The sequence below is a fragment of the Sorex fumeus genome, unplaced genomic scaffold (genome assembly GCF_029834395.1).
Source record: "Sorex fumeus unplaced genomic scaffold, SorFum_2.1 ptg000063l, whole genome shotgun sequence".
Classification (NCBI taxonomy): Eukaryota; Metazoa; Chordata; class Mammalia; order Eulipotyphla; family Soricidae; genus Sorex; species Sorex fumeus.
The window spans coordinates 8,763,241-8,785,527 of NW_026606120.1; the positions used below are offsets into that span (position 1 = coordinate 8,763,241).

The 22,287-nt window shown below is 45.2% G+C and overlaps 1 protein-coding gene across 1 annotated transcript in view; it reads left to right on the forward strand.

Moving 5' to 3' along the window:
• Positions 1 to 21,646, forward strand: part of ZWILCH (zwilch kinetochore protein) — a 31,815-nt gene extending 10,169 nt beyond the window's left edge. The window contains exons 7-18 of the mRNA XM_056126764.1: positions 479 to 634; positions 3,284 to 3,355; positions 5,935 to 6,028; positions 7,339 to 7,388; positions 8,297 to 8,402; positions 9,449 to 9,528; positions 9,861 to 10,017; positions 12,044 to 12,072; positions 15,302 to 15,438; positions 16,789 to 16,884; positions 20,195 to 20,307; positions 21,558 to 21,646. Coding sequence (XP_055982739.1) covers positions 479 to 634; positions 3,284 to 3,355; positions 5,935 to 6,028; positions 7,339 to 7,388; positions 8,297 to 8,402; positions 9,449 to 9,528; positions 9,861 to 10,017; positions 12,044 to 12,072; positions 15,302 to 15,438; positions 16,789 to 16,884; positions 20,195 to 20,307; positions 21,558 to 21,646 — 1,179 coding nt within the window. The remainder of the gene's footprint in view (positions 1 to 478; positions 635 to 3,283; positions 3,356 to 5,934; positions 6,029 to 7,338; positions 7,389 to 8,296; positions 8,403 to 9,448; positions 9,529 to 9,860; positions 10,018 to 12,043; positions 12,073 to 15,301; positions 15,439 to 16,788; positions 16,885 to 20,194; positions 20,308 to 21,557) is intronic.
• The last annotated feature ends 641 nt before the right edge of the window (positions 21,647 to 22,287 follow it).

Genomic DNA, 22,287 nt, shown 5'->3' on the forward strand with positions numbered 1-22,287 from the left:
CTCAGGGATAATTTCTGGCTCTTTGCTCAGGAATGACCCACTGTGGTGCTTGAGAGACCCTGCTTGGTGCTGGGGATTGGACAGGGGCTGCCATATGCAAAACAAGTGCCACTGTACTGTCCAGCCCTCCTTAGCTAGTCTTGGTGATTAAAAATCGCACTGTAGCACAGACCCCAGTAACGTCTCCATTGTGAGACTTTTTGTTACTGTTTTTGGCATATCGAATACGCTGTGGGGAGCTTGCCAGGCTCTGCCGTGCGGGCGGGATACTCTCGGTAGCTTGCCAGGTTCTCAGAGAGGGACAGAGGAACTGAACCCTGGTCAGCTGCATGCAAGGCAAACGTCCTACCCGTTGTGCTTTTATCCATTGGGGATAAAAAGTGTGGCACATTTTTTTCCTTTTGGAAAAAGAATGAGGCCAGGCTTGGCAATTTGACCGCATGAAGGCGCAGCTAATGGTCTACCGCATCCTCATCAGGTCACGGCCAAGGGCTCTGCGCAGTATGAACTCTTCAAGCCTGGCGTCATGGACGACTGCGGCGCCTCATCACGCTCGCTCATCACCTTGGACGTCTCCTGGAGTCCCGTGGAGAAGATCTTCCAGGCGCCTCCCCTCTCCTCCAGCGCAACTCTGGTAGGAGGGAAGCCTGTTACCTGTGAGACGGCTGCAGTGTTGTGTGTGTGTTAACTTCAGAGTGTTGGGGTCCCCTCAGGGGCTTCTTCGCTCTGCTCCCTTCAGTGCTCCGGCTGCAGGGGCCCGTGCCTGGTCTGCACGCATCCCTAGCTACATCTTGCGTATTGGTGGAGCCACCGCCTCCAGCCCCTGCCCCGCTCAGTGTGGTCTCGGAGTGCTCACAGGGCTGCAGTTATGCTACCAAAACTTCCCAAGGAGTTTTATGAGAACTCAAATTGAAATCTCAAAATGCTTTTTTTTCTTCTTGGCTTTTTTTTAGGAACACAAATAGGGGCCCACATCAATAATCCTCTAATTGTTAAACTCCATCACCCTGTATTTACTTTTCTAGCTATTCGTCTTAAGAGAATAGCTAGAGTATTGTATTGGTACATGCTCACCAATACATGTACAGAGATCATTCAATGTGTTTCTATAATATTAACAAAATCTGTGGGACAGGGATAGTACAGGGGTTAAGGCACTTGCCTTGCATGCGACCAACTCCAGTTTGATCTCAAACACCATATAGGGTCCCGTGAGCATTATCAGGAGTGATTTCTGAGCGCAGAACCAGGAGCCGCTGAGCACTGCAGGGTGTGGCCTAAACCCCATCCACTGCAAAAACTGACAGAGATTTTCAAGATGGAAATATTATGCGGGGTGAGGGTTGGGGGTGGTTGGAGCAATAGTACAGTAGGACTTGCCTTGCTTGTGGCCAACCAGAATTCAATCCCTGGCACCCCATGTGGTTCCCCAAGCATTGCCAGGAGTAATTTTTGAGCACAGAGCAAAATATAACCTCAGATCATCACAAGGTGTGGCCTAAAAACCAAAGCAAGAGAAAATATTATTACTATTCTTAAATCCTGATTTAAAGTGTCTTTAACAGCAAGCAGAAAGATAAAAGCACAAAATTGTAAGATATCAACTCTGCAATGTTTTTATTTTCATTTTGGGGCTAGACCTGACGGTGCTCGGGGGTGTTCCCAGTGTGAGAGGTGCTCATCACAGTGCTCATTCCCGCCAGTCAGACCTTGGCCTCAGCAGGGACAGCATATTCTCTGCCCAATGAACTCTCCTTCCCTCTGTTGTGCGTGTTTTTGCAGACTGGGCTGGCCCTTCCCGGCAGTGCTCAGGCCTGGTGGTGCTGAAGGGAATGGGGGGCACCTGAGGTGTCGGCAATCAAACCTCAGTTTTGTGTGTCAGACATAGGCTTTCCCTTTTGGTCTGCATTCCCTCAACTGCTTTTCAAACAGATTTACAGAAGCCTTTATTGTGGCTCCCTAAAGAGAATGACATTCTTTTTGATTGTTGTTTTTGTTTTGGGGCCACACCAAGCAGTGCTCAGGAATCACTCCTGGCAGAACGTAGGGGACCATATGGGATTCTGGAAATTGAACCCAGGTCAGCTGTATGCAAAGCAAACACCTTCCCTGCTGTACTGTCACTCCAGCCCAATAATTATATTCTTTTTTTTTTCCTTCCTCTAATTTTTTTTTCTTTTTGGGTCACACCCGGCAATGTGCAGGGGTTACTCCTGACTGTACTCAGGAATTACTCCTGGCGGTGCTCAGGAGACCATATGGGATGCTGGGAATCGAACCTGGGTTGGCCTCATGCAAGGCAAACGCCCTACCTGTTGTGCTATCGCTCCAGCCCCTAATAATTATGTTCTTAATGTTTTCCCTGCCACAACCCTGCAAGAAGGATTTGCATATAATGGCATTTACTTTTTTCTTCCTTCACTATCCCCCAACCTCCATTTAAAAATATATATTTTAGTGTTTTGAATGACATCTATCTAGGACAAGCCACTGTTGGTTTACTAAGAAATCGGTGAATTTTTTAGGTGAACCTGAATTTATATTGAGTGATAATGTAGGCTTGTTGGTGGTTCTTTTGTTTTTGGGGGTCAAACCCAGTGATGCTCAGGGGTTACTCCTGGCTCTGCGCTCAGGAATCACTCTTGGTTGGCTTGGAAACCATATGGAGTGCTGGGAATTGAGTCCAGATCAGCTGTGTATGAGGCAAACACCCTCCATGATGTACTCTTGCTCTGGCCCCTGTTATTGGTTCTTAAGTTGTAGGTTTTTTGTTTTTAATATTTCTCTAGTCCTCTCAGAAATTCACTGAGAAGGAAGGAGTCCATGGAAGGAAAGTTGTTCTGTGTAAATCTAATTACAGAAACAGAAGTGTGGGTACTTTATTGGATAAGCAGTAACTACCTAACGAACCCCTGGGTCAGGTGTCTATATGCAGCATCACCCTACTTTTTTATTTGCTAGTGCTTTTTGCTTTGTATATTTTATTTTATTTGTTTTGTTTTGTTTTTTTAATGAAACACCGTGAGATACTATTATAGATTTATACACTTTCGTGATTACGTTACAGTCATACAGTGGTCAAGTACCCATCCCTCCACCGGTGCCTATTCTCCACCACCAGTGTTCCCAGTATCCCTCCCACTGCCACCCCCACCTTCCCCAACCTCTGTGGCATGCACATTGCTTTGTATATTTTAATGTGTGGGTTACTGGAATGCAAATAACTTACTTTTCCATTGAGAGGATAGGATTACCAGTGAAACTGACTTTGGGAACTTTGTAGAATATTAAAGTGGAATCGGGAGAGACTGGCGGTCCTTTGAATCATCTCTACCGAGAACTGAAATTCCTCCTTGTAAGTATCCTTTGGAGATTTGTATGCACTTGGTGATTTGTTTCTGTGACACTTGTCTGTTAATCCCATTGCTGTTTAGTTTCTTGTTCTTTGCAATGATTAAGTGCACTTGGTGGTTTGGACAGTTTCATTGCACTGTGTGGTGGTTATCCATATAATTGAAGGAAGCATTAGCTTTGCCTTTTTGTCTAGAATGCTTATTTATGTGACGAATTCCCCTCTTTCCAGGAAAGCCAGCCTTTAAATTTATTCTCATCTAATCTGCTCGTTAATAACTGGAATTTGGTTTTTGTTTTCTGAGTCATCATTGATAGTAGTTACTCCTATCTCTACCCAAGAACCGCCACTGGTGGTGCTCTGGGTGACCTTGGGTAGAACCTGGGTTCAGACTGGGGCTGGCTGCATACAAGGCTTTATCCACCACTACCTCTCAGACTTCAATAACTGGAATTTTGATTGATCTTAAAGAGTAATGAGTGTGTGCTTTAAAAACTCTATTTTGAGATGCAAGAACAATAGTACAACAAGTAAGGTGCTTGCCTTGCACATGACCAATCTGAGTTCTATCCCCAGCACCCCATATGGTCCCCTGAGCCTGGCCAGGAGTGATGCCTGGACACAGAGTCAGGAGTCAGCCCTGAGCACCACCAGGAATAGCTTAGAAATCCAAAACAAAAAGTATATCTTAGAAAAAAGAATTCTATTTTTTCAGGGGTGTGTGGGACAAATTGAGTCCCAGAAGGTGCCTCATTCTGTTTTTGTTTTTGTTGTGTTTTTTTTTTGGGGGGGGGGTCACACCTAGCGATGCACAGGGGTTAATCCTGGTTCATGCACTCAGGAATTACTCCTGGTCGTGCTCAGGAGACCATATGGGCTGCTGGGAATCGAACCCGGGTCAGGCTTCGTGCAAGGCAAACGCCCTACCCGCTGTGATATCACTCCAGCCCCGGGTGCCTCGTTTTAATACAGTAAAAATCCCAGTGTCTTAGCCCAACATGCAAAGTCACTGCCCTACTTCCTATTTTATTACTTAAAAAATTATCCATTGCTCTGAGTTATGTCCCCTAAAATTCGCTGATTTTTCAGTGTCCGGTATTGCTGCCGAGTTGGGCAATCATAAACATTTCATTTACCATCACTCTCACCCACCAGTGTGGAAAACATTAGTATGTCTTGTAGCATGTTTTATTGCCAGGTAGCAGGTAAGGCACTTGCCTTTCATGCTTCAGTCCAGAATGTGTCTCTGGGTTTTGTCCTCTCCCTCAGTTAATGGACCCATTCGGTTGTCAGCTTAGATAGAACAGAGTTTCTCTGTTATCCATTGATTAGCAGGTGGATGGCTGGGTCGTTTATATTTGGGGTGTTGTGCATATTGTTCTCTTTGTTTTTTGGGGGGTACCCCCCTGTGATGTTCAGGGCTTACTCCTGACTTCTGTGCTTAGGGATCACTCCAGGCAGTGCCAGGGATCCAACTTAGGTCAGCTGCATACATTGCAAGCTCCTTCCCTGCTGTTTTTCCACTCCGGCCCCACCTGCTATTACTGCCTCTTAATCACTGATGTGTACCTGTTTTGTTTGGGAGCTATACCCAACAGTGCTCAGCACTCCTGACTCTGCTCAGGGATCACTCCTGGTTGTGCTCAGGGGACCATATGAGGTCCCGGGGATGAAATCTGGGTCAGCCACACACATAGCAATAGCCAGACCCTGGTTCTGTGCTGTGGGACTCGGGAGACCGTATGTGGTGCCAGGGATAGAAACCCTGTCAGCTGTGTTGCAAGGCAGGCGTCCTCCTCGCTGGCCTGTCTTTCAGGCCCTCTAATGGGAATTCTTAAGTACTAATTGTGTCATTTGTTTTTCCCCTGCCCCAAAATGAACCGTGGTTGTCATCTTCCATATGAAATAATTTGAAAATTTAACATCATTCTGCGTGCCCCGCCCCTATTCCCTATAATCTTAGCTCTACTAACTTCCTTGGTTGGAATCAGCCCACTCTTACTTCATACACCTCCTTGCATGGAGAACTCCCCACTGAAGTGATGTTTCACTTTGTTCTTCTAGCGCCTTCATCTTATTCTTACCCTTTCTCCTTACTGTGATGTGGATATATGTGTAAGCTTACATATTTGTATTTTGATATGAGTTCCCATTCAGTGCCACCTTTGTTCCCTGGCCTTTGCACCTGACCTTTCGCTCCTCACCTGTGGGACAGGGTCGTGAGTCTGGAGTTAGTCTCAGCCCTGGACTCTTGGTGTCTGCATTCAGCATCCAGCATCTCTGGCATCATACTGCTGGGCAGAATGATGTCTTGGCACTGTCGAGTACTCACCCTGTGACCCTGAGCCAGTGTCAGTCTTACTTGGCCTCTAATCAATGCTGATGACAGTGACACCAACCTTAGGTTTCCCTGAGGCTGAGTAGTCAGACCCGTATAGAGCACTTGGGCAGTTCCTGGCATGGGATTACACCTGCAAGAAATCCTGTATTGATTGATATACTTACGTTCATCTCTTTTGACTATGTATCCTGCTAACAAGCTTTTCAGGGGGCTTATTTTGCTTTCGCTGTGACTTTTGCAGGTCTTGGCTGATGGTTTGAGGACCGGAGTAACCGAGTGGCTGGAGCCCCTGGAAGCCAAATCTGCTCTTGACCTTGTGCAGGAGTTCCTGAACGGTGCCTGCTTTCCTAACTTGTGCTTGTAGATTGCTTTTCCTAGTGAGAGTTTACGTGCAACTGTTTAAATGTAGCTTGTCTTTTGTTTTGTTTTGTTTTGTTTTTGCTTTTTGGGTCACACCTAGCAATGCACAGGGATTACTCCTGGCGGTTCTCAGGGGATCATATGGGATGCTGGAAATCAAACCCGGGTCAGCTGTGTGCAAGACAAATATCCTACCCACTGTGCTATCGTTCCAACCCCTAGCTTGTCTTTTTTAGACTGGGTATTCTTTTAATTGGGTATTCTCTTTGGGGGTGAGTTTTAGGGATTTTTTTTTTTTTTTTTTGCTTTTTTGGGTCACACCCGGCGATGCTCAGGGGTTACTCCTGGCTCTGCACTCAGAAATTACTCCTGGCGGTGCTCGGGGGACCATATGGGATGCTGGGAATCGAACTTGGATCGGCCATGTTGACTGCGTGCAAGGCAAACACCCTACTCGCTGTGCTATTGCTCCAGCCCCAAGTTTTGGGGTTTTCTTTTGTTTGTTTTGTTTGGCTTTTGGGGTTACAGCTGGCGATGCTCAGGGTTACTCTTGGCTCTACACTCAGAAATTACTCCTGGAGTGCTCAGGGGACCATGTGGGAAACCTGGATCGCTGCATGTAAGGCAAACGATGCCCTACCAGATGTACTATTGCTCCAGCCCATGGGTTGGAGGGTGTAAGGGGCTTGGGGCTATACCCAACAGGGATCATTCCTGGCAAGGAAGCTGTGAGGTCTCCACAGAGGGACAACCCTGACTTGTTAATGGTAATGGTCTCATCTTAAGAACTAATCACATTATCACATTAATTTAAACGTTACATGCACAACTTTGTAGGAAAAGAAGGAAGTAACTGGAATCTTTTTGTTTTGTTTTGTTCTTGAGTCACACCCAGGAATGCTCTCGGGCTGACTCCTGGCTCTGCACTCAGGGATCACTCCTGGCAGACCATGTGGGGTGCCAGAGATAGAACCCAGGTCAGCTGTGTGCAAGGCCAGCACCTTCCCCGCTGTCCTGTCTCTGCGCCTCCATCACTGGGATCTTAATTCTACTGTGTACCCAGCACTGTCCTGGGAACTGTCTCTGCTCCTTGCCACTCCACCCTTCAGCCCTCTCAGGTCCTCTCGGGTGGCCCTTGAGGACTGCATGCTCCCCAGCAGCCACTCCTACTGTCCTTATTCCCATTCAGAGACAGGCTGAGTAGGAGAACCATCTGCAAAGCAGAGACTCTGTTAGTTCTTCTAAAACGGAAATCTTGGTTTAATAAGCTTCTGCTACTTCCTAGACTTAAATAAACTGGACGGACTTGGAGATTCTACAAAAACAGACACCGAGGTAAGTGAATATTATGAGAAACGCAGTGGCTTTAGGAATTTGCATTGTGCCAATTTTTTTATTTTTTGCACTCTCTAAAAGTGCAGGCTGATGTTTAGTGCTTAATCTCTGAGACACATCTGGTAATACAGGGGCCATCAGTGCTAAAGGTCAGACTTAGAGGTTAACCCTCCTGCCTGTGCTCCAGCCCTTTGGCTATCTCTATAGACCGGTGTCCTTGGTTTATGTGTGTCATCTCAAGTGTGTTTAGTACCACTAAGGCTGCATTTTGCAGGTAGTTCTTTATTGGTCGTTAATGCTGTGATTGCTTTCAAAGAGAACCGAACATTTGTGTGTATAACTAACTATAAACAGAGAAGAAAAAAAACTGTTAATATAAGTTGTTACTATAATAGACTACTAATAGACTAATATACTCTGAGGTTGTATGTTCCCATGCCGTAGATGGTATTATTAAGTTAAGCTTTTGGGAGGAGGGATGTTTTCAACTGCACTGGTGGTGCTCAGGGCAGCTTACTCCTGGCCCTGCATTCAGGGGTCACTCTTGGTGGGGCTTGGGAGGTTCCTATGTGGTGCTGGGGAGTAAACCCGGCTGGTATGCACAATGCAGGCACCCCATCCCTGTACTCAGAGCAGCATTTAAAATCTTCTTTAGGGCTGGAGCAGTAGCACAGCGGGTCGGGCGTTTGCCTTGCTCGCGACCAACCCAGGTTCGATTCCCAGCATCCCATATGGTCCCCCGAGCACCGCCAGGAGTGATTCCTGAGTGCAAAGCCAGGAGTATCCACCCCTGAGCATTGCTGGGTGTGACCCAAAAAGCAAAAAAAAAAAAAATCTTCTTTAAAGTAATAATAATTTTTAGAAAAACCCAAACACTTGGCTTTTCTCTGACTCTTGTCCTCTTCCAGACAGTGAAGCATGACAGTGCTGCTGTTGATCGTTCCATCGACTGTCTTTTCACAGTGCGGGAGGACCTCGACTTTGCCGAGCAGCTGTGGTGTAAAATGAGCAGGAGTAGGTATTCGTCCCGGGGACATGGCATGTGCTGCTGTGTCCTGTGGAATGCTGCTCCTTCTATCGGATTACACTCTCCTAATGTCCTGGAACTTTGTGCTCAAGAGTCAGGCGAGGGGCGCTGACAGACGAACCCAGGCAAGGGCTTCGGGTGCCTGCTTGGCTTGAGCTCCAGCACTAGTGATGCTTTTCTGTGATACCCACCTGTGCCTTATGGCACATCCTAGCGCTGGATGGTCTGCATATAGGAACAGAGCATAGTCACGGTCCTCCCGTTGTTCATCGATTTGCTCGAGCGGGCCCAGTAACGACTCTATCATGAGACTTGTTGTTACTGTGTTTGGCATATCAAATACGTCACGGGTAGCTTGCCAGGCTCTGCCGTGCGGGCGAGATATTCTCAGTAGCTTGCCGGGCTCTCCGAGAGGGGCAGAGGAATCGAACTCGGTCGGCCATGTTGGCCGCTTGTAAGGCAAACGCCCTACAGCTGTGCTATTGCTCCAGCCCTGGAACAGAGCATACATCTTAAAAAACCCTGTTTGACTTTATGTAGTGCTGGGGCTTAAACCCAGATCTTCATTTGTGCAAGGCAGTTGCTTTGTCACCGAGTTGAAGCCTCAGGCCAAAAACTATAATTCTTTAAAAGTCAAAATGGTAGCTTAATATTTTCTCTTACTCGTGGCAGTGAGTTTCACTTCTTAGGAATGCTCCAATGCTCTTTTGTTGTTGTTTTTGGTCCACACTCGGCGGTGCTCAGGGGTTACTCCGGGCTCTGCACTCAGATATCATTTCTGCAGGTGCTTGGGGAACCCTATGGAATGTTGGGGATTGAGCCCTGGCCAGCCACATGCAAGGCAAGCACCCTGCCTGCTGTACTACCACTCTGGCCCCTAAAGCTTTTATAAAAAAAAGAAATTGACCCTCTATTCATAAAGTATTCATAAACAGATACTTCTTTTCCCTTTATTTTCATATTCTTGATATTGATGACCAATTGCATCTGCAGAAGCATCTTGCAATAATGTTGGACTGGCTTGTTTCCCCAGGTGTGGTTTCCTATCAAGACCTGGTGAAGTGCTTTACATTGATCATCCAGAGCCTCCAGCATGGGGACATTCAGCCCTGGGTAGGTGGTGGGTTCTGAAGTGTCCGAATGGCCTCACTTATTGGCACAGCACATGGGCACACGGGTCTAAGTACAGCCGCTCCTGTGTGACAAGCTCCTCATATGTAATGTGGAGGTAGGACTAGTGCACACCCACCTCAGGGGTAATGAGTGTAAAACTCTTCATGGCTGCTTAACCCTAGATATGACACTGAAGATTGTCTGTAGCCGTGAGCATTTAAGTGATTTATAGTGTTCAAGGACTGAAATGCAAGTTCATAATTTTTTTGCTCATCACAATACATTTTACTTCTTGGAAATTTTTTTATGTTGTTTTGTAATCTAACTTACAGCTTCATAGTGGGAGTACCAGTTCACTGAGTAAGCTCATCCATCAGTCTTACCACGGAGCTATGGATCCAGTGTCTCTCAGAGGGACCTTCCCCGTGCAAATGCTTCTGGAAATTGGGTTAGACAAACTAAAGAAGGATTATATCAGTTTTTTTATAGGTAAGTTTCTTTACTGTTCAAAAGAAGGCATTATACTTGTCAGCCATAGATATTCTCTGTTTTGTTTTTGTTTTTGACTGCATGGGACTGTGCTCAGGGCTTACTCCTAGCTCTGGGCTCAGGGATCACTCATGGCGGTGCTCAGGGATGCCAGATTGAACCTGGTTGGCAGCGTGCAATGCAAATACCCTACCCTCTGTGCCAACAGTCTGGTTTGATAACTTTGCGTCTTGCTTTCTGTGAAATAAGCAGTTTTTTCTCTGAGTCCTGATTTTTCCCTCACTCAAATAGTAGATTAAAGATAACATTATTTTCGGTTTTTAGTCAAACATTGTTTTAAAATTTTATTTTTATTAAAAGCACTGATTTACAAAGTTGTTCATTATACAGTTGCTTCAGACATTTATATTCCAACACCACCAGTGTGACCTTTCCTCCACCAATGTTCCCATTTTCCTTCCCATCCCCAACCTGCCCTCTTAGGCAAATAACAAATTTATTTTATAACAAAATTATAATATAAATCTGCTTTATATTATTTGCTCCAGCAAAACTAAAAAATGGCTAATAGAATGAACAGAAAATAAACCAGTAAGAGCCAATTTGTGGCTACTATATGATTTTACCTGTGTAAACAAGTAAAATAAAACCCTTTGATACAATACAATAAAGTATTCCTTCTCATTTACATAAGCAAGATTTCTGGAATCTAAGATATATTGCATTAAATCTTATTTTATATTTGGATCTCATTATGGTAATCATACCTGTCATTAATAAAAAAATTTTTTTTTAAATCTGTGCTAATATATTTTGGAATTTACATGAAATAGGTAAGGCCTACTTATGTAAATGCGTCTCCTACATTTTTCATAAGCACTGTGGTTTGCAAACTTGTTCGTGATGATTTGTTACAGGCATTGTCTATTCCAACACCAGTCCCACCACCATTGTCACTTTTGCCTCCAATTTTACCCCTCAAGCCTTCCTCCATAATAGGCCCACAGTAATTTGCTTGATAGTGTTTGTTACTGATAAATTTCTAATGGGGTGATCAAAATATATTTCCTTAGAAGAAAGTTAGTGTAAATTGTATCTACTATGGAAACATTAGTCTTGTATAAGATTACTAAAAAGTTGTTACAGATTAAGCCTTCTGTATTACTGTTTGGTTAATCAAGATGGGTTGCCTTCTGTGTTACATCCCATACAATCTGGTCTGCTACTACTGGATAATCAGTGTTGTAGAGTTTGGAGATGTTGCGCCGCCGCAAAGTGGCCTCACACTCCAGGAAGTCCTGAATTTTTAACCAGGTGGAGGCCTTGGGGTGTGGATGTGACTGCCTGGACTTCTGGAAGTATAGGGTGGTGGGGGGAGTTAGTCTATTCCAACCTCGAGGAAGTTAGCAGATTTCAGTCACAAAGACCTGCATACCCAAATTCTCAGCAGTTTAATTTCTAGGTGAGACTCAGTTCTGAGACAGCGGAGTCTGGCCAGAGACATGGTGGAGATTTTTCAGTGTGGGAGCAAGTGGGTTGGGGGCTCTGTTTTGGTGGGGCACTGGACCAACTTGCCCCCACTTCAGGGTGTCCCAGATATCTTAGCCTGATCGGGTGTCTGAGAACATTTTTTGTAGCAAGCTAATCTCTTCCAAAATTTATTTGAGTCTCTGGAGCAAGGTTGGTAGATGAGCTTACATGGTATCAGAAGTGGTTCCCCAAACATTTTTAGATTTTATCAGATTATAAATTAGATTGTTTTGGGGCCATACCTGATAATACTCAGGGCTCACTCCTAACTCTGTGCCTGGGAATCACTCCTGGTAGGGCTCAGGGACCAAATGGAGTGCCGGGGATCAAACCCAGGTTAGCCAGGTTTGCCTACACAAGGCAAGTGCTCTCTGTGCCCTACTATCTCTTTCGTCCCACACATCTTATTTATATATGAACTATAAAAATTATTTCTTAGATTTCTTTATAAGTAATAGTACCTAAAACTTATTTGCATACATGTTTTTCTTGATAGGTCAAGAACTTGCCTCTTTGAATCATTTGGTGAGTATGTTTGATTTTTCTTTAGTCTTTCCATTCATATATTGAAGACCTGTCATATGGCAGTTATGTCCTGGACCCTGGGATAGAAGTTGGACAGTCAGTGTCCTTAATCACGACTATCTGGTAACTCAGACAAAAGAACGGCCGTTCCTTGGTCATTACGTGTACTCTACAAAATTCTGGTTCTAATATATAGTTGTACCCTGGAAAGCTGGTGGATATCTGGTCCTCAGAGTTTATTTTGTCATAGAATTGATGAGAAAGAAACACTTCCCGCCAACATTCAGTTAAATGGTATTATTTCAAAACCCCATTCTACTGTACTTTATACCTGGTTCTGTTCTAAGTTCATCTTCAAGAACCTGCCAATGGTGCTGAGTGAGTCCTGATGTGCTCCCAGCAGCACTAGCCGATCTAAGGGAAGGCCTTCGTATTCTGACCCAAGTCTGTTAGATATAAAGGATTACTTACCAAAGAACCCGTTATGTTTTTTAAATGTATAATTCAAAATTTACCTCTGGGTTTCAGAGTCACAGTTTCAGAGGTGGGAATGTGTGCTCACGTGTGTAAGGATGTGTGTAGGCTTTAAGAGAGTGAGCGGAAGACTGGCCATACTGACACTGGACATTGAAATGGAAGCTCTTTTCAGAAAACAAATTTAAGTATTAATTAATTTGACTTTATAAAACATAAGAGGGTCAGGGAGATGCTCACGGAAGGCCCAGCACCCAGTGATCCCCTGAGCAACGCAGGGTACAGCCTGAGACACCTGGGCATCAGACTGTGCTGCCTGGCTGAACATCACCAGCAGTGACCCCAGAGCCCATCCATCCCCACCCCACAGCACCACTGGAGGTGACGCCTTTTTTTTTCTTTTTTTTTTCTTTTTGGGTCACACCCAGCGATGCTCAGGGGTTATTCCTGGCTCTGCACTCAGGAATTACTCCTGGCGGTGCTTGGGGGACCATATGGGATGCCGGGGATCGAACCCAGGTCGGCTGCGTGCAAGGCAAATGCCCTACTCACTATGCTATCGCTCCGGCCCTAATGACGCCTTTTTTTAAATATTAAAGTATGAAGGAGCCAGAGTACAGCAGGTAGGGCGTTGCCTTACACATGGCTAACCTGGGTTCAATTCCCACCACCCCATATGCCTATGTGGTCTACTGAGCCCCGCTAGGAGTGATCCCTGGATGCAGAGCCAGGAATAAGCCCTGAGGACTGCCACCAAGTGTGACACCCCTCCAAAAGAAAAAGAAAGAAGACTGAGAGAGGTAGTACAGTATTGCCTTGTATGTGGATGGCTCCAGTTCAAGCCCCTACATCATTTAAGATCTCTTGAGCACCACCAGAAGTGATCCCTGAGCTTAGCAAGAAGCGTCTCAGCCCTGTTAGGTCTGGTCCCACCCCACAAATTTAGATGGCTACAGAGTAATTCAGAGGACCAGGCACTTGTATGTAGCCAACCCAGTTCTATTCCTGTCACCATATATGGTCCCCTTGAAATGCAGAATGAGGCTCTGGGTTTGATACCTGGCACAGTGCAGGGCTAAAGGTCGATGGACAGTGTCCCATCTATTCATAGGCCTGACGCCACTCAAGGGACAATGTGTAATGTGTGTTCCAGTGTTGGAAATCTTGAGACCATCATAGTATTCTTCCCACTAAATTCTCTAGTATTGTTTTTTGTTTGGTATTTCAGTCAGGCCTGATGGTGCCCAGGACTTACTCCTGACTGTGAGTTTAAAAAAAAAAAATTGGTGTCCAGAGGTGAGGTAGGATTGGGGAGGAGGAGGGGAGGGCTACTGGGATCATTGATGGTGGAGAATGAGCACTGGTGGAGGGTTGAGTACTCGATCATTGTATAACTGAAACGCAAGCACAAAAATTTCTAAGTCTACAACTGTACCTCATGGTGTTTCACTAATAAAAATTAAAAAGAAAAAAAAATCAGTGGCCAAGAGCCATTCCCTCGATAGAGGGACAAAAGACCAGTCTTTCTTAACCCCAGCAAGGACCTTATTCAGTTACTTCCTTTTGGGTCATGGCAGAGTTTTTTCCATGACCATGTTCTTAATTTATTATACTTATAGCGCTTAGCTTGTCCCCTTTCGATGCCAGGGTAGGTTACAGCTTGCCCTGGGTCCATTCAGTCCCTTTGTCGGGACCCTCCTTTTGGGGGTGTTAGGGAGTAAGGGCAAGTGAGGCTTAAGTCAGGTAAATATGATGGATGTCCAGGAGTAAAAATTATTTGGAGTCAATTAACTCTCATGTTACAAGGCATAGTATCAACTGTCTTCCAGTGTCTATTCAAAAAGGACATTGCTAAAACATGCAGGTGACATAAATCAAAGAGAAAAGCAAAAAAGCAATATAGGATTATTGGTGCCTGATGGAATTGGTGTGCCTCTGGGGCACTATTGTGGGAGTAACTCAATAAACCTAAGCTCCCTAAGGGAGGAGCAAGGACAACCCAATGTTATCCAACACTGAGCAAGCTCAGAGGGCCAGGGGTGTGGCATCCCCTAGGTCAGCCACATGCGAGGCAGGTGCACCTCAATCCCTGCGCTCTCTCTCAGGTCCCTTTTTTTAGTGTGAGCTTTTAAAAAAAGAACTAGAAGACCTCAGCACTTTATGATCCTTAATTTAATTCGCCAAATTCCTTTTCCAAAGGGTTGTAGCCGTTTGCCAGTGATAACTGAGCGGAATATCATTGGTTACTTACTGCTCAGCTTCTTGTTACTTCGGGTTTACTCCTCTTTAGAAATAATCACTCCCAACAACCTAGCCAGAGTATGAGATGAAGAATCATCTTGTGGGTTCACTATGCATTCTTTCAGGGGTGCGATGGGCACTGGCCAGCTTGGGGCTCCTTGGTGAAGAAGTTCTGTGTTTACCAGAGAATATGTTTTACTCAAAGCGTCCTCAGGACTGGAGAGAGTCCTCAGTGGGCTGAGTGTTTGTATGCAGGATGTCCAGATTCCATCTCTGGCACCAGTAAAACTGAGCCCTGAGCACTGCTAATAAGACTGGCCCCAAAACAAACACATAATTTCTGTGAAAATTCTATTTATAGCTCACTTGAAGGATACTATTGAAAGGTGGTAAATTCTGTCATATTTCGTCTCAGGAAATGAAGCGTCTAAAATTTTAGTGTTAGTTTTGTAGCCACCACCAGATTCTTACCAACGATTCGATTTGTTCTTTGCTTGCTTTGTTTTCGTTCCAGGAATATTTTCTTTCACCATCCGTAGATATACAAGAACAGGTTTATCATGTTCAAAAACTCCACCACATTCTAGAAATATTGGTCAGTTGCAAGCTTTTCATTCATCTTCAACATGAGCAGCTTTTTTCTTTAACACAGTAAGTACTATTTTATTCTTTAATTACATGAAAATAACTCCGGTTCTAAATCGTTACAGCTAAGGTATAAGATGTACCAGTTTTAGCACTTCCTAGGTTCCTGGAAGTTTTCTTGCACTGAATCTTGGGTTCTCGTCTATAAAGAGAATATATTGGGGCTGGATAGTACAGCAGGCACTTTCTCTGCACAGGGCTGACACTATTCCAGTCTGTGACACCCTATTATTGTCCCCCAAGCCTGCCAGGACTGTGGCCCAAAAACTAAACAGAACAATTTGAGCCAAGTTAACCATCTTGATTATATCAGTGTAGATCAAATACTGTTACTCTGTCAACAATATCGCTGTGATTGATGAATTTTCCTTTGCTATCTTTGCGTCAGTGCCTGGGACCCCACACGTGGAGGCAGGAGTGTTGGGAATGACCCTTATGCCTCGGGACAGTGCCAGGGACAGAAACCAAAGCCTCATGTTTGCAAAACACAGGTGCCCTGCCATTGAGCCCCACGAAAGTTGCTATATTTGGGAGGGCAACTGGAGTAATAATACAGTGGATAAGCCGCTTGCCTTTCATCCAGCATCCCCGGTTCAATTGTTGGCATGCGTAGGGTTCCCAAGCACCACCAGGAGTAACCCCTGAGCGCTGATGAATATGACCCCCAGAATAAGAGTTGCGGGCTCCTTCTGCCAGCCTGGTTGCAGTTGGTCAGTCAGGTCCACGTACTCCAGATTGCCAGTGTCCAGTTCCCAATGTGGATCTGGGCCTTGGCCTGGAACCCTTTATCTCGAGGGAAAGAAGTCTGCCAGTCTTTTTCTAAACCAGACATGGCCTCAGCTGTAAGGGTGAAAGCATGAAAGTCTTCCTGTTTGCAGAATCAAAAAGAACTTTTCTCCCTTAAGAAAGGGAGAGATGGGAGTGATGGCTGAGTGGGCTGAGCACCTGCTTTCAGGAGCCCCCCAGTACTGCCGGGGAGCCAGAAACAAGACTGGAAAATTATATGTGTTGTATTACTCAGAAATCACGGAAATGTGTTTCACCTTCCTGGCCTCTTGTTTTTACACGTTTAATGTTTACTCAGGCTCACCCAAAAAAAAATTTTTGTTTGATGAATGTGCCTGTTCATTTTGAGGCAAATCATTTTGAGATCACTTGTGAAAGAAAACATGCATCTCTGGGTCTGGTAGGGGTCCGTGAGTTACTACTTTCTTGTCTGGCCTGGAGTTTACTCTTACTGATGCATTGGCTGTTACTCAGTACAATATTGCCCTTGTGAGGTTTAGACCACCAAAAAAGTTTGATCACCAAGTGGCTTGCTTTTCTAAAAGAAGTCTTTTTCTTTCTTTTTTTAAGATCCTGTGTAAAATATTACAAACAAAACCCTCTTGATGAGCAGCACATCTTTCAGCTACCCGTCAGACCAACCGCCGTAAAGGATTTGTACCAGAGGTAAATGGCCTGGTGGCCCGTGTTTCACCTGGGCCTTGTGCGACCATTTCAGTGTTGGTTCCAGGGGGCTCTTTGTCTGGTGGGCTTCTCCTGCCTCTTCCCAGACCTTTCTCTGCTCGCCCTCTCAGCTCTTGTCGTTCTCTCCCTTTGTAATCTCATCTAGACAGAACAGAAGGAATAGCAGGTTGGTAAAAGAGACAGAGAGGGAGTGATCCGGATAAGAGGGCAGAATGAGAGGTGTGCCTGTGTGGGCAGCAAGGGCCGTGATGACTCTGTCCTCCTCAGACATTGAGGAGCCACCGTGGGCGAAATCTCTCCTATTCAAATCTCTCCTTCCGGAGAAGGCAGCTGGAATAGAGAAGGGATCGCTAAGAAAAAGGTGGCTGGAGGAATCGGTCGGGATGGGAGATGTGTGCAGAAAGTAGATAAAGGACCAAACATGATAATCTCTCAGGCTCTGTATTGCAAACCATAATGCCCAAAAGTAGAGAGAGATTATGCGGAATCATGTCTGCCATGGAGGCAGAGGAAGGGTGAGAAAGGGGGGTTATACCGGAGATATTGGTGGTGGAGAATGTGCACTCTGGAGGGATGGGTGTTTGATCATTGTGTGACTGTAACCCAAACATGAAAGCTTATAACTATCTCACGGTGATTCAATATAATTTAAAAAATAAAGAAAAAAAGAACAATAAGTAAACTTAATAAATAATAAAGTTGACAAATAAATAAATTTAAAAGCCATGTGGTTTTGACCTGTATTTCTCTAATAGCTACTGTCATTAACCTTTTTTAATTTTCAGTGTAAAAATTTTCTTAGCTAGCTATATAACCTTTTGATAGAAATGTTCCTTTAAGTCTTTAAGTACTTTGTCATTTGTCAAAGTCTTTTTTTTTGGGGGGGGGTCATACCTGGGGATGCACAGGAGTTACTCTTTGCTCTGCACTCAGGAGTTACTCCTGGCGGGTGGTGCCCAGGGGACCATATGGGATGCTGGGAATTCAACCTGGGTCGGCCACGTGCAAGGCAAACACCCTACCCGCTGTGCTATCTCTCCAGCCCCTGTCATTTGTCAAATTCTAATTCAGTTTTTTAAAAATTTTTTTCTTGAATTTTCTATATTCCATACACTTAATCTTAAGCAGATAGATGACTTGCAAATACTTTGTCTTTTTCTGTGGGTTGGTTTCACTTTCTTGGTTGGTGTCATTTGAAAATACAACATTCTTGATTTTAATGAACATTAACTGATTTTTTCCTTTAGTGTTCATACTTTGGTTGCCACATATAAGAAAAGACTGTATAACCCAAAGGAAAAATGATTTGCACCTTTGTATTTATTTTATTATTCACAATTAGATTTTGATATATATGGAGTTAAATTTTGTATATGGCATGAGGATTTTTGTTCATATGCTTTTTTTTCTTCTGGGCATATCTAGTCATTTGAGCATCATTCTTCGACTAATGATACTTTTGTAACATTTTATTAAAAATTAATCTATGGGGGAAGCGATAGCACAGCGGGTAGGGCATTCACCTTACAAGCGGCCAACATGGCCGACCCAAGTTCGATTCCTCCGCCCCTCTCGGAGAGCCCGGCAAGCTACCGAGAGTATTCGATATGCCAAACACAGTAACAACAAAGTCTCCAATGGAGACGTTACTGGGCCCGCTCGAGCAAATCAACGATCAACGGGAGGGCCTTTATGGGGGGAAAAAATCTCTTCTTCCTCCCTCCCTCTCTTCATTTCTCTCCTCGCTTGTCAGCACCCTCAGAGTTGCTTAGCAGATGTCACCAGTGACCTTCAAGGGTGGGAGATAGCTTCAGGGACTGATACTTAGGCTCTGTGTCTCCTGACAGCAGGTATGAGCTCTGAGCAACTCACTGGGAAGTGTTCCAGCCCTCACACCCCCACCCAAAGTGGATTTCGTGGGGCCGAGGGGTGGGGGGTAGTTCTCATGTAAGAACTAGTCCACCAATTCTCCTTCCTTTAATAAAGAGATTGTTAAGACTTTCACCATTCAACATTTGAACTTGGGCCGTCCATTATTCTGTCATGTAGACATCTCTTTGAATTCAACCTCTCACTGCACTCCCAAGACTGAGAATGCTCCTCCTCCACCTTCTTCCTCTTCTTCTTCCTCTTCCTCTTCTTCATCTTCTTCTCCCTCTCCCTTCTCGTCCCGCTTTCTCCTCCTCCTCCCACTTGGTACTGGGCATTGAGCCAGGGCCTGGGACATGTGTGATGTGCTCTACCCCTTGAGTCACAGTCCCACTGAGAATCCCTCTCAAGTGCTTCCTTTGCTGCCTCATCTGAGTTTTCACCGGAACTGTCCCCTCTGCTCTCTTTTCTGTGTGACTGATTACATTCCTGCTCAACACTTGACTTGCTTTGGGATTTCAATAGGTGACAGCTCGCATCTCCATTGTGCTCCAGAGCTGACGGCCCAGGTCCCTGGGTGCCTGTGCAAGGTTTCAGCACCAGCACCAGTGTCCTGTAGACGTGCGGGCTCAGAACCCAAGGCCCTTCCCGACACAGGCTCAGTCTCTGCTCAGGCGACCATTGCTAATCTTCACCTAATGCCCCAAACAAATTGGGGTGTGACATGTCACTCGCATTCCTTACGCCCCTGTACACAGTAGCCACTTCCTCCTTACAGATGCCTCACTCAGCGTCTCCTTGCATGCCATCGTTGCCTGCTGCAGTGCCTGGTCTTTACATCTACATATGGAGGGTCAGGTGATCTTTTCTGTTTCACCTGCTCCTTGACCTTCCTGAGATCCGAATCCCCCGCTTCCTCCTATCGAAATGGCTTTCAGTTGCTTCAGTGCCCCCAGCCCTTGGGCCCCCACTACTGGCTTCTGCCCTTTTCAGTTGAGGACAGTGTCCATGCCCTCCCATGTCCACCGGGGCCTGTCCTCGCCCTGCAGTCCCCTGCTGAGCTCGGTCACCCTTGCCAGGGCCTCCTTCCACATCCATTCCTCTGAGGCCACGCAGGTTCCTCCCAGAATCTTCATTCCTATCCTAGTTTCCCTCCCTCTCATGACTCTGCTATTCTGTAGTTGCTGCTATTGTGGGGGTCGCTCCCAACAGTGTCTGGGTGGGAGTGGTCGGGGTTCTTGGGGTGCCCCGGCTCCCACGCAGGTCCGCAGCATGCTCTGCCCTCAAGCCTCTTCCCACGCCCTGTGACTGCGGTGGGGGGCTTGGAGCTTTGTCACGCGGTGTAAAATGGAGGCAGTAGGGAAAGGGCATGGTTGGACCCCCCACTCCCGGCCCCAGCCCAACTTTGATCTTTTTTTCTTAGTGAGAAGCCACAGAAATGGAGAGTGGAAATAAATAGTGGTCACAAGAAGGTGAAAACTGTTTGGCAGCTGAGTGACAGCCTGCCTGTGGACCATCTGAACTCCCCCAGAGTCGGTAAGGAGGGTTTGTGGTACTGGAGGCTGGAGGTAGTGCAGCAGGTGGGGTATTTGCCTTGCATATAGCTGACCCAGGTTCCATCCCCGACACTCCATACGATCTGAGTATAGGGCCAGGAGTGAGGCCTGAACGTACCGCTGTGGCCCAAAAAAGAAAAAGGTTTTCCACTGGAAAATAAACAGTGATTATTTTTGATCATTTTTGTCACTCTTGTGCCTGGTTTTAATTAATTTTCCTGAACTCTAGGTGCACAGTGTACTTATTCGGGGTTGGGGGGAGCAGTAAACAGCACCCTCCTCATCCTGAACAGAGGGACAATCACCAGGGCCATGGGAGAGGGGTCAGCCAGCACATTACAGTAGGGCAGGGGGAGAGGTCACCCAGTGGAAATGCCACTTACTCCGTATATCCTGGTGGGCAGACTGAGCAGTGGTGAGACCCCCATCAGCTGGTTTCTAAGACTCCCCCAACCTGGCCCATGTCAGTTAGAGATAGGTAAGGTCTTTATGTAACTAGCTCTCACCAAACTGCCCTCCTTCGGTAAGTCCCCCAAGAAGTTTCATACATATGCTGCTTCTCCATATGGAGCTGTCCTCTACGTGTAAGGGTCGAGTGAGGGCCTTCCAGTACTGCAAGGGTTACGCAAAATCAAATTTTAGCGGTTTAAGGCAAAATAGAAGACTTTAATGGCCCATACCAGTTTGCTGGGGAGTAACTGTAATTGATACTTGTAGAATTTCCAGAAAATATTTATTCTTTCTCCCCAAAAGTATATGTTGTGATATATATATGCGATCTGAAGAGAAACCAGAGTATATATGTATATATATGTATAAAACCTCCCTCAACTAGAAAGTCTGCCTCTCTGCTCAGATGGTTGAACTGTTAAGTCCTAAAGAAACTGGTGACGGTTCCATCTTTTCTATATAATAAAAAGGCAGGAAGCTCTAGAAAATTAGAAGTCAGGGCTGGAGAGAGTTTAACAGCTCAAGTGCAAGTTTAGAAGGAGACCATATTCAGAAAATGATGAAACACTGATTTCGACTACCTTGTTTTGTGTCGGGGCCACACCTGGCGATGCTCAGTGGGTACTCTTGATGGTGCTGATTGAACCTGGCTTGGTTGCATGCAAGGCAAGCACCCTCCCTGCTGTGCTACCCCCAGGCCCTCAGCTGCTTTTGATTATTATAAAAGTTCATTTGTACTTGTGGTAGAAAAGCCAGTAAGTTCTGTGTTTCTTGTTACAGATTTTTCTGAGCTAACATTCAATGGTAGCTTGGAAGAGAAGACGTGCTTCACCACTATGATCACCAGCAGCCAAGTGCATTTCAAGTGAAGTTTGTGGGCGGGGCTTGTTCAAGGTAGTGTGTTCATTCTCGGGATACTGTGAGCTGTAGTCAGCACTCACGTTTGAATTCTTTCAGCAACAGAAAAGCTCTAAGTTAAATCCATAAAATTTCTTTGAGGTAATTTATTGAGAAAAGGAAATTGAATTTAGCATAAGCAGGTTGGTTTTATTTTTTGTTCTTGTTTTTGTTGTTTTTGTCTTGTAACAGAGATAACAGGGATTCAGGTATTTGCCTTGCATGTGACTGACCCATGTTCCCTGAGCACCACCAGGAGTCAGCCCTGAGCACTGCTGGGTGTGATCTCCAAAACTAAAAATGAACAAAAGTTTGTCTTAAATACAGAAATAATGAAGCTAAAGATGTATTTTTGAAAATAAGATTTGGCGATTTTTTTTTCCCCAGCTCATCTCAGAAAAGGATCTAAGTGGATGTTCATTTACTTGGTATCCACCTAATGCTTTGCCCTGGTTGCCTGAATTTTGTCTATAGATAATTGATTGTCATGTATAGAACAGTACTGAGATGGTGATTTTTAGCTTAAGTACTGTTTCTGGGAAGATTTGGAGTGGAAAATAGTTCATAGAATAGTTTGTGACGATCCCTTTTTGCAAATTGAAAATAAATGCAT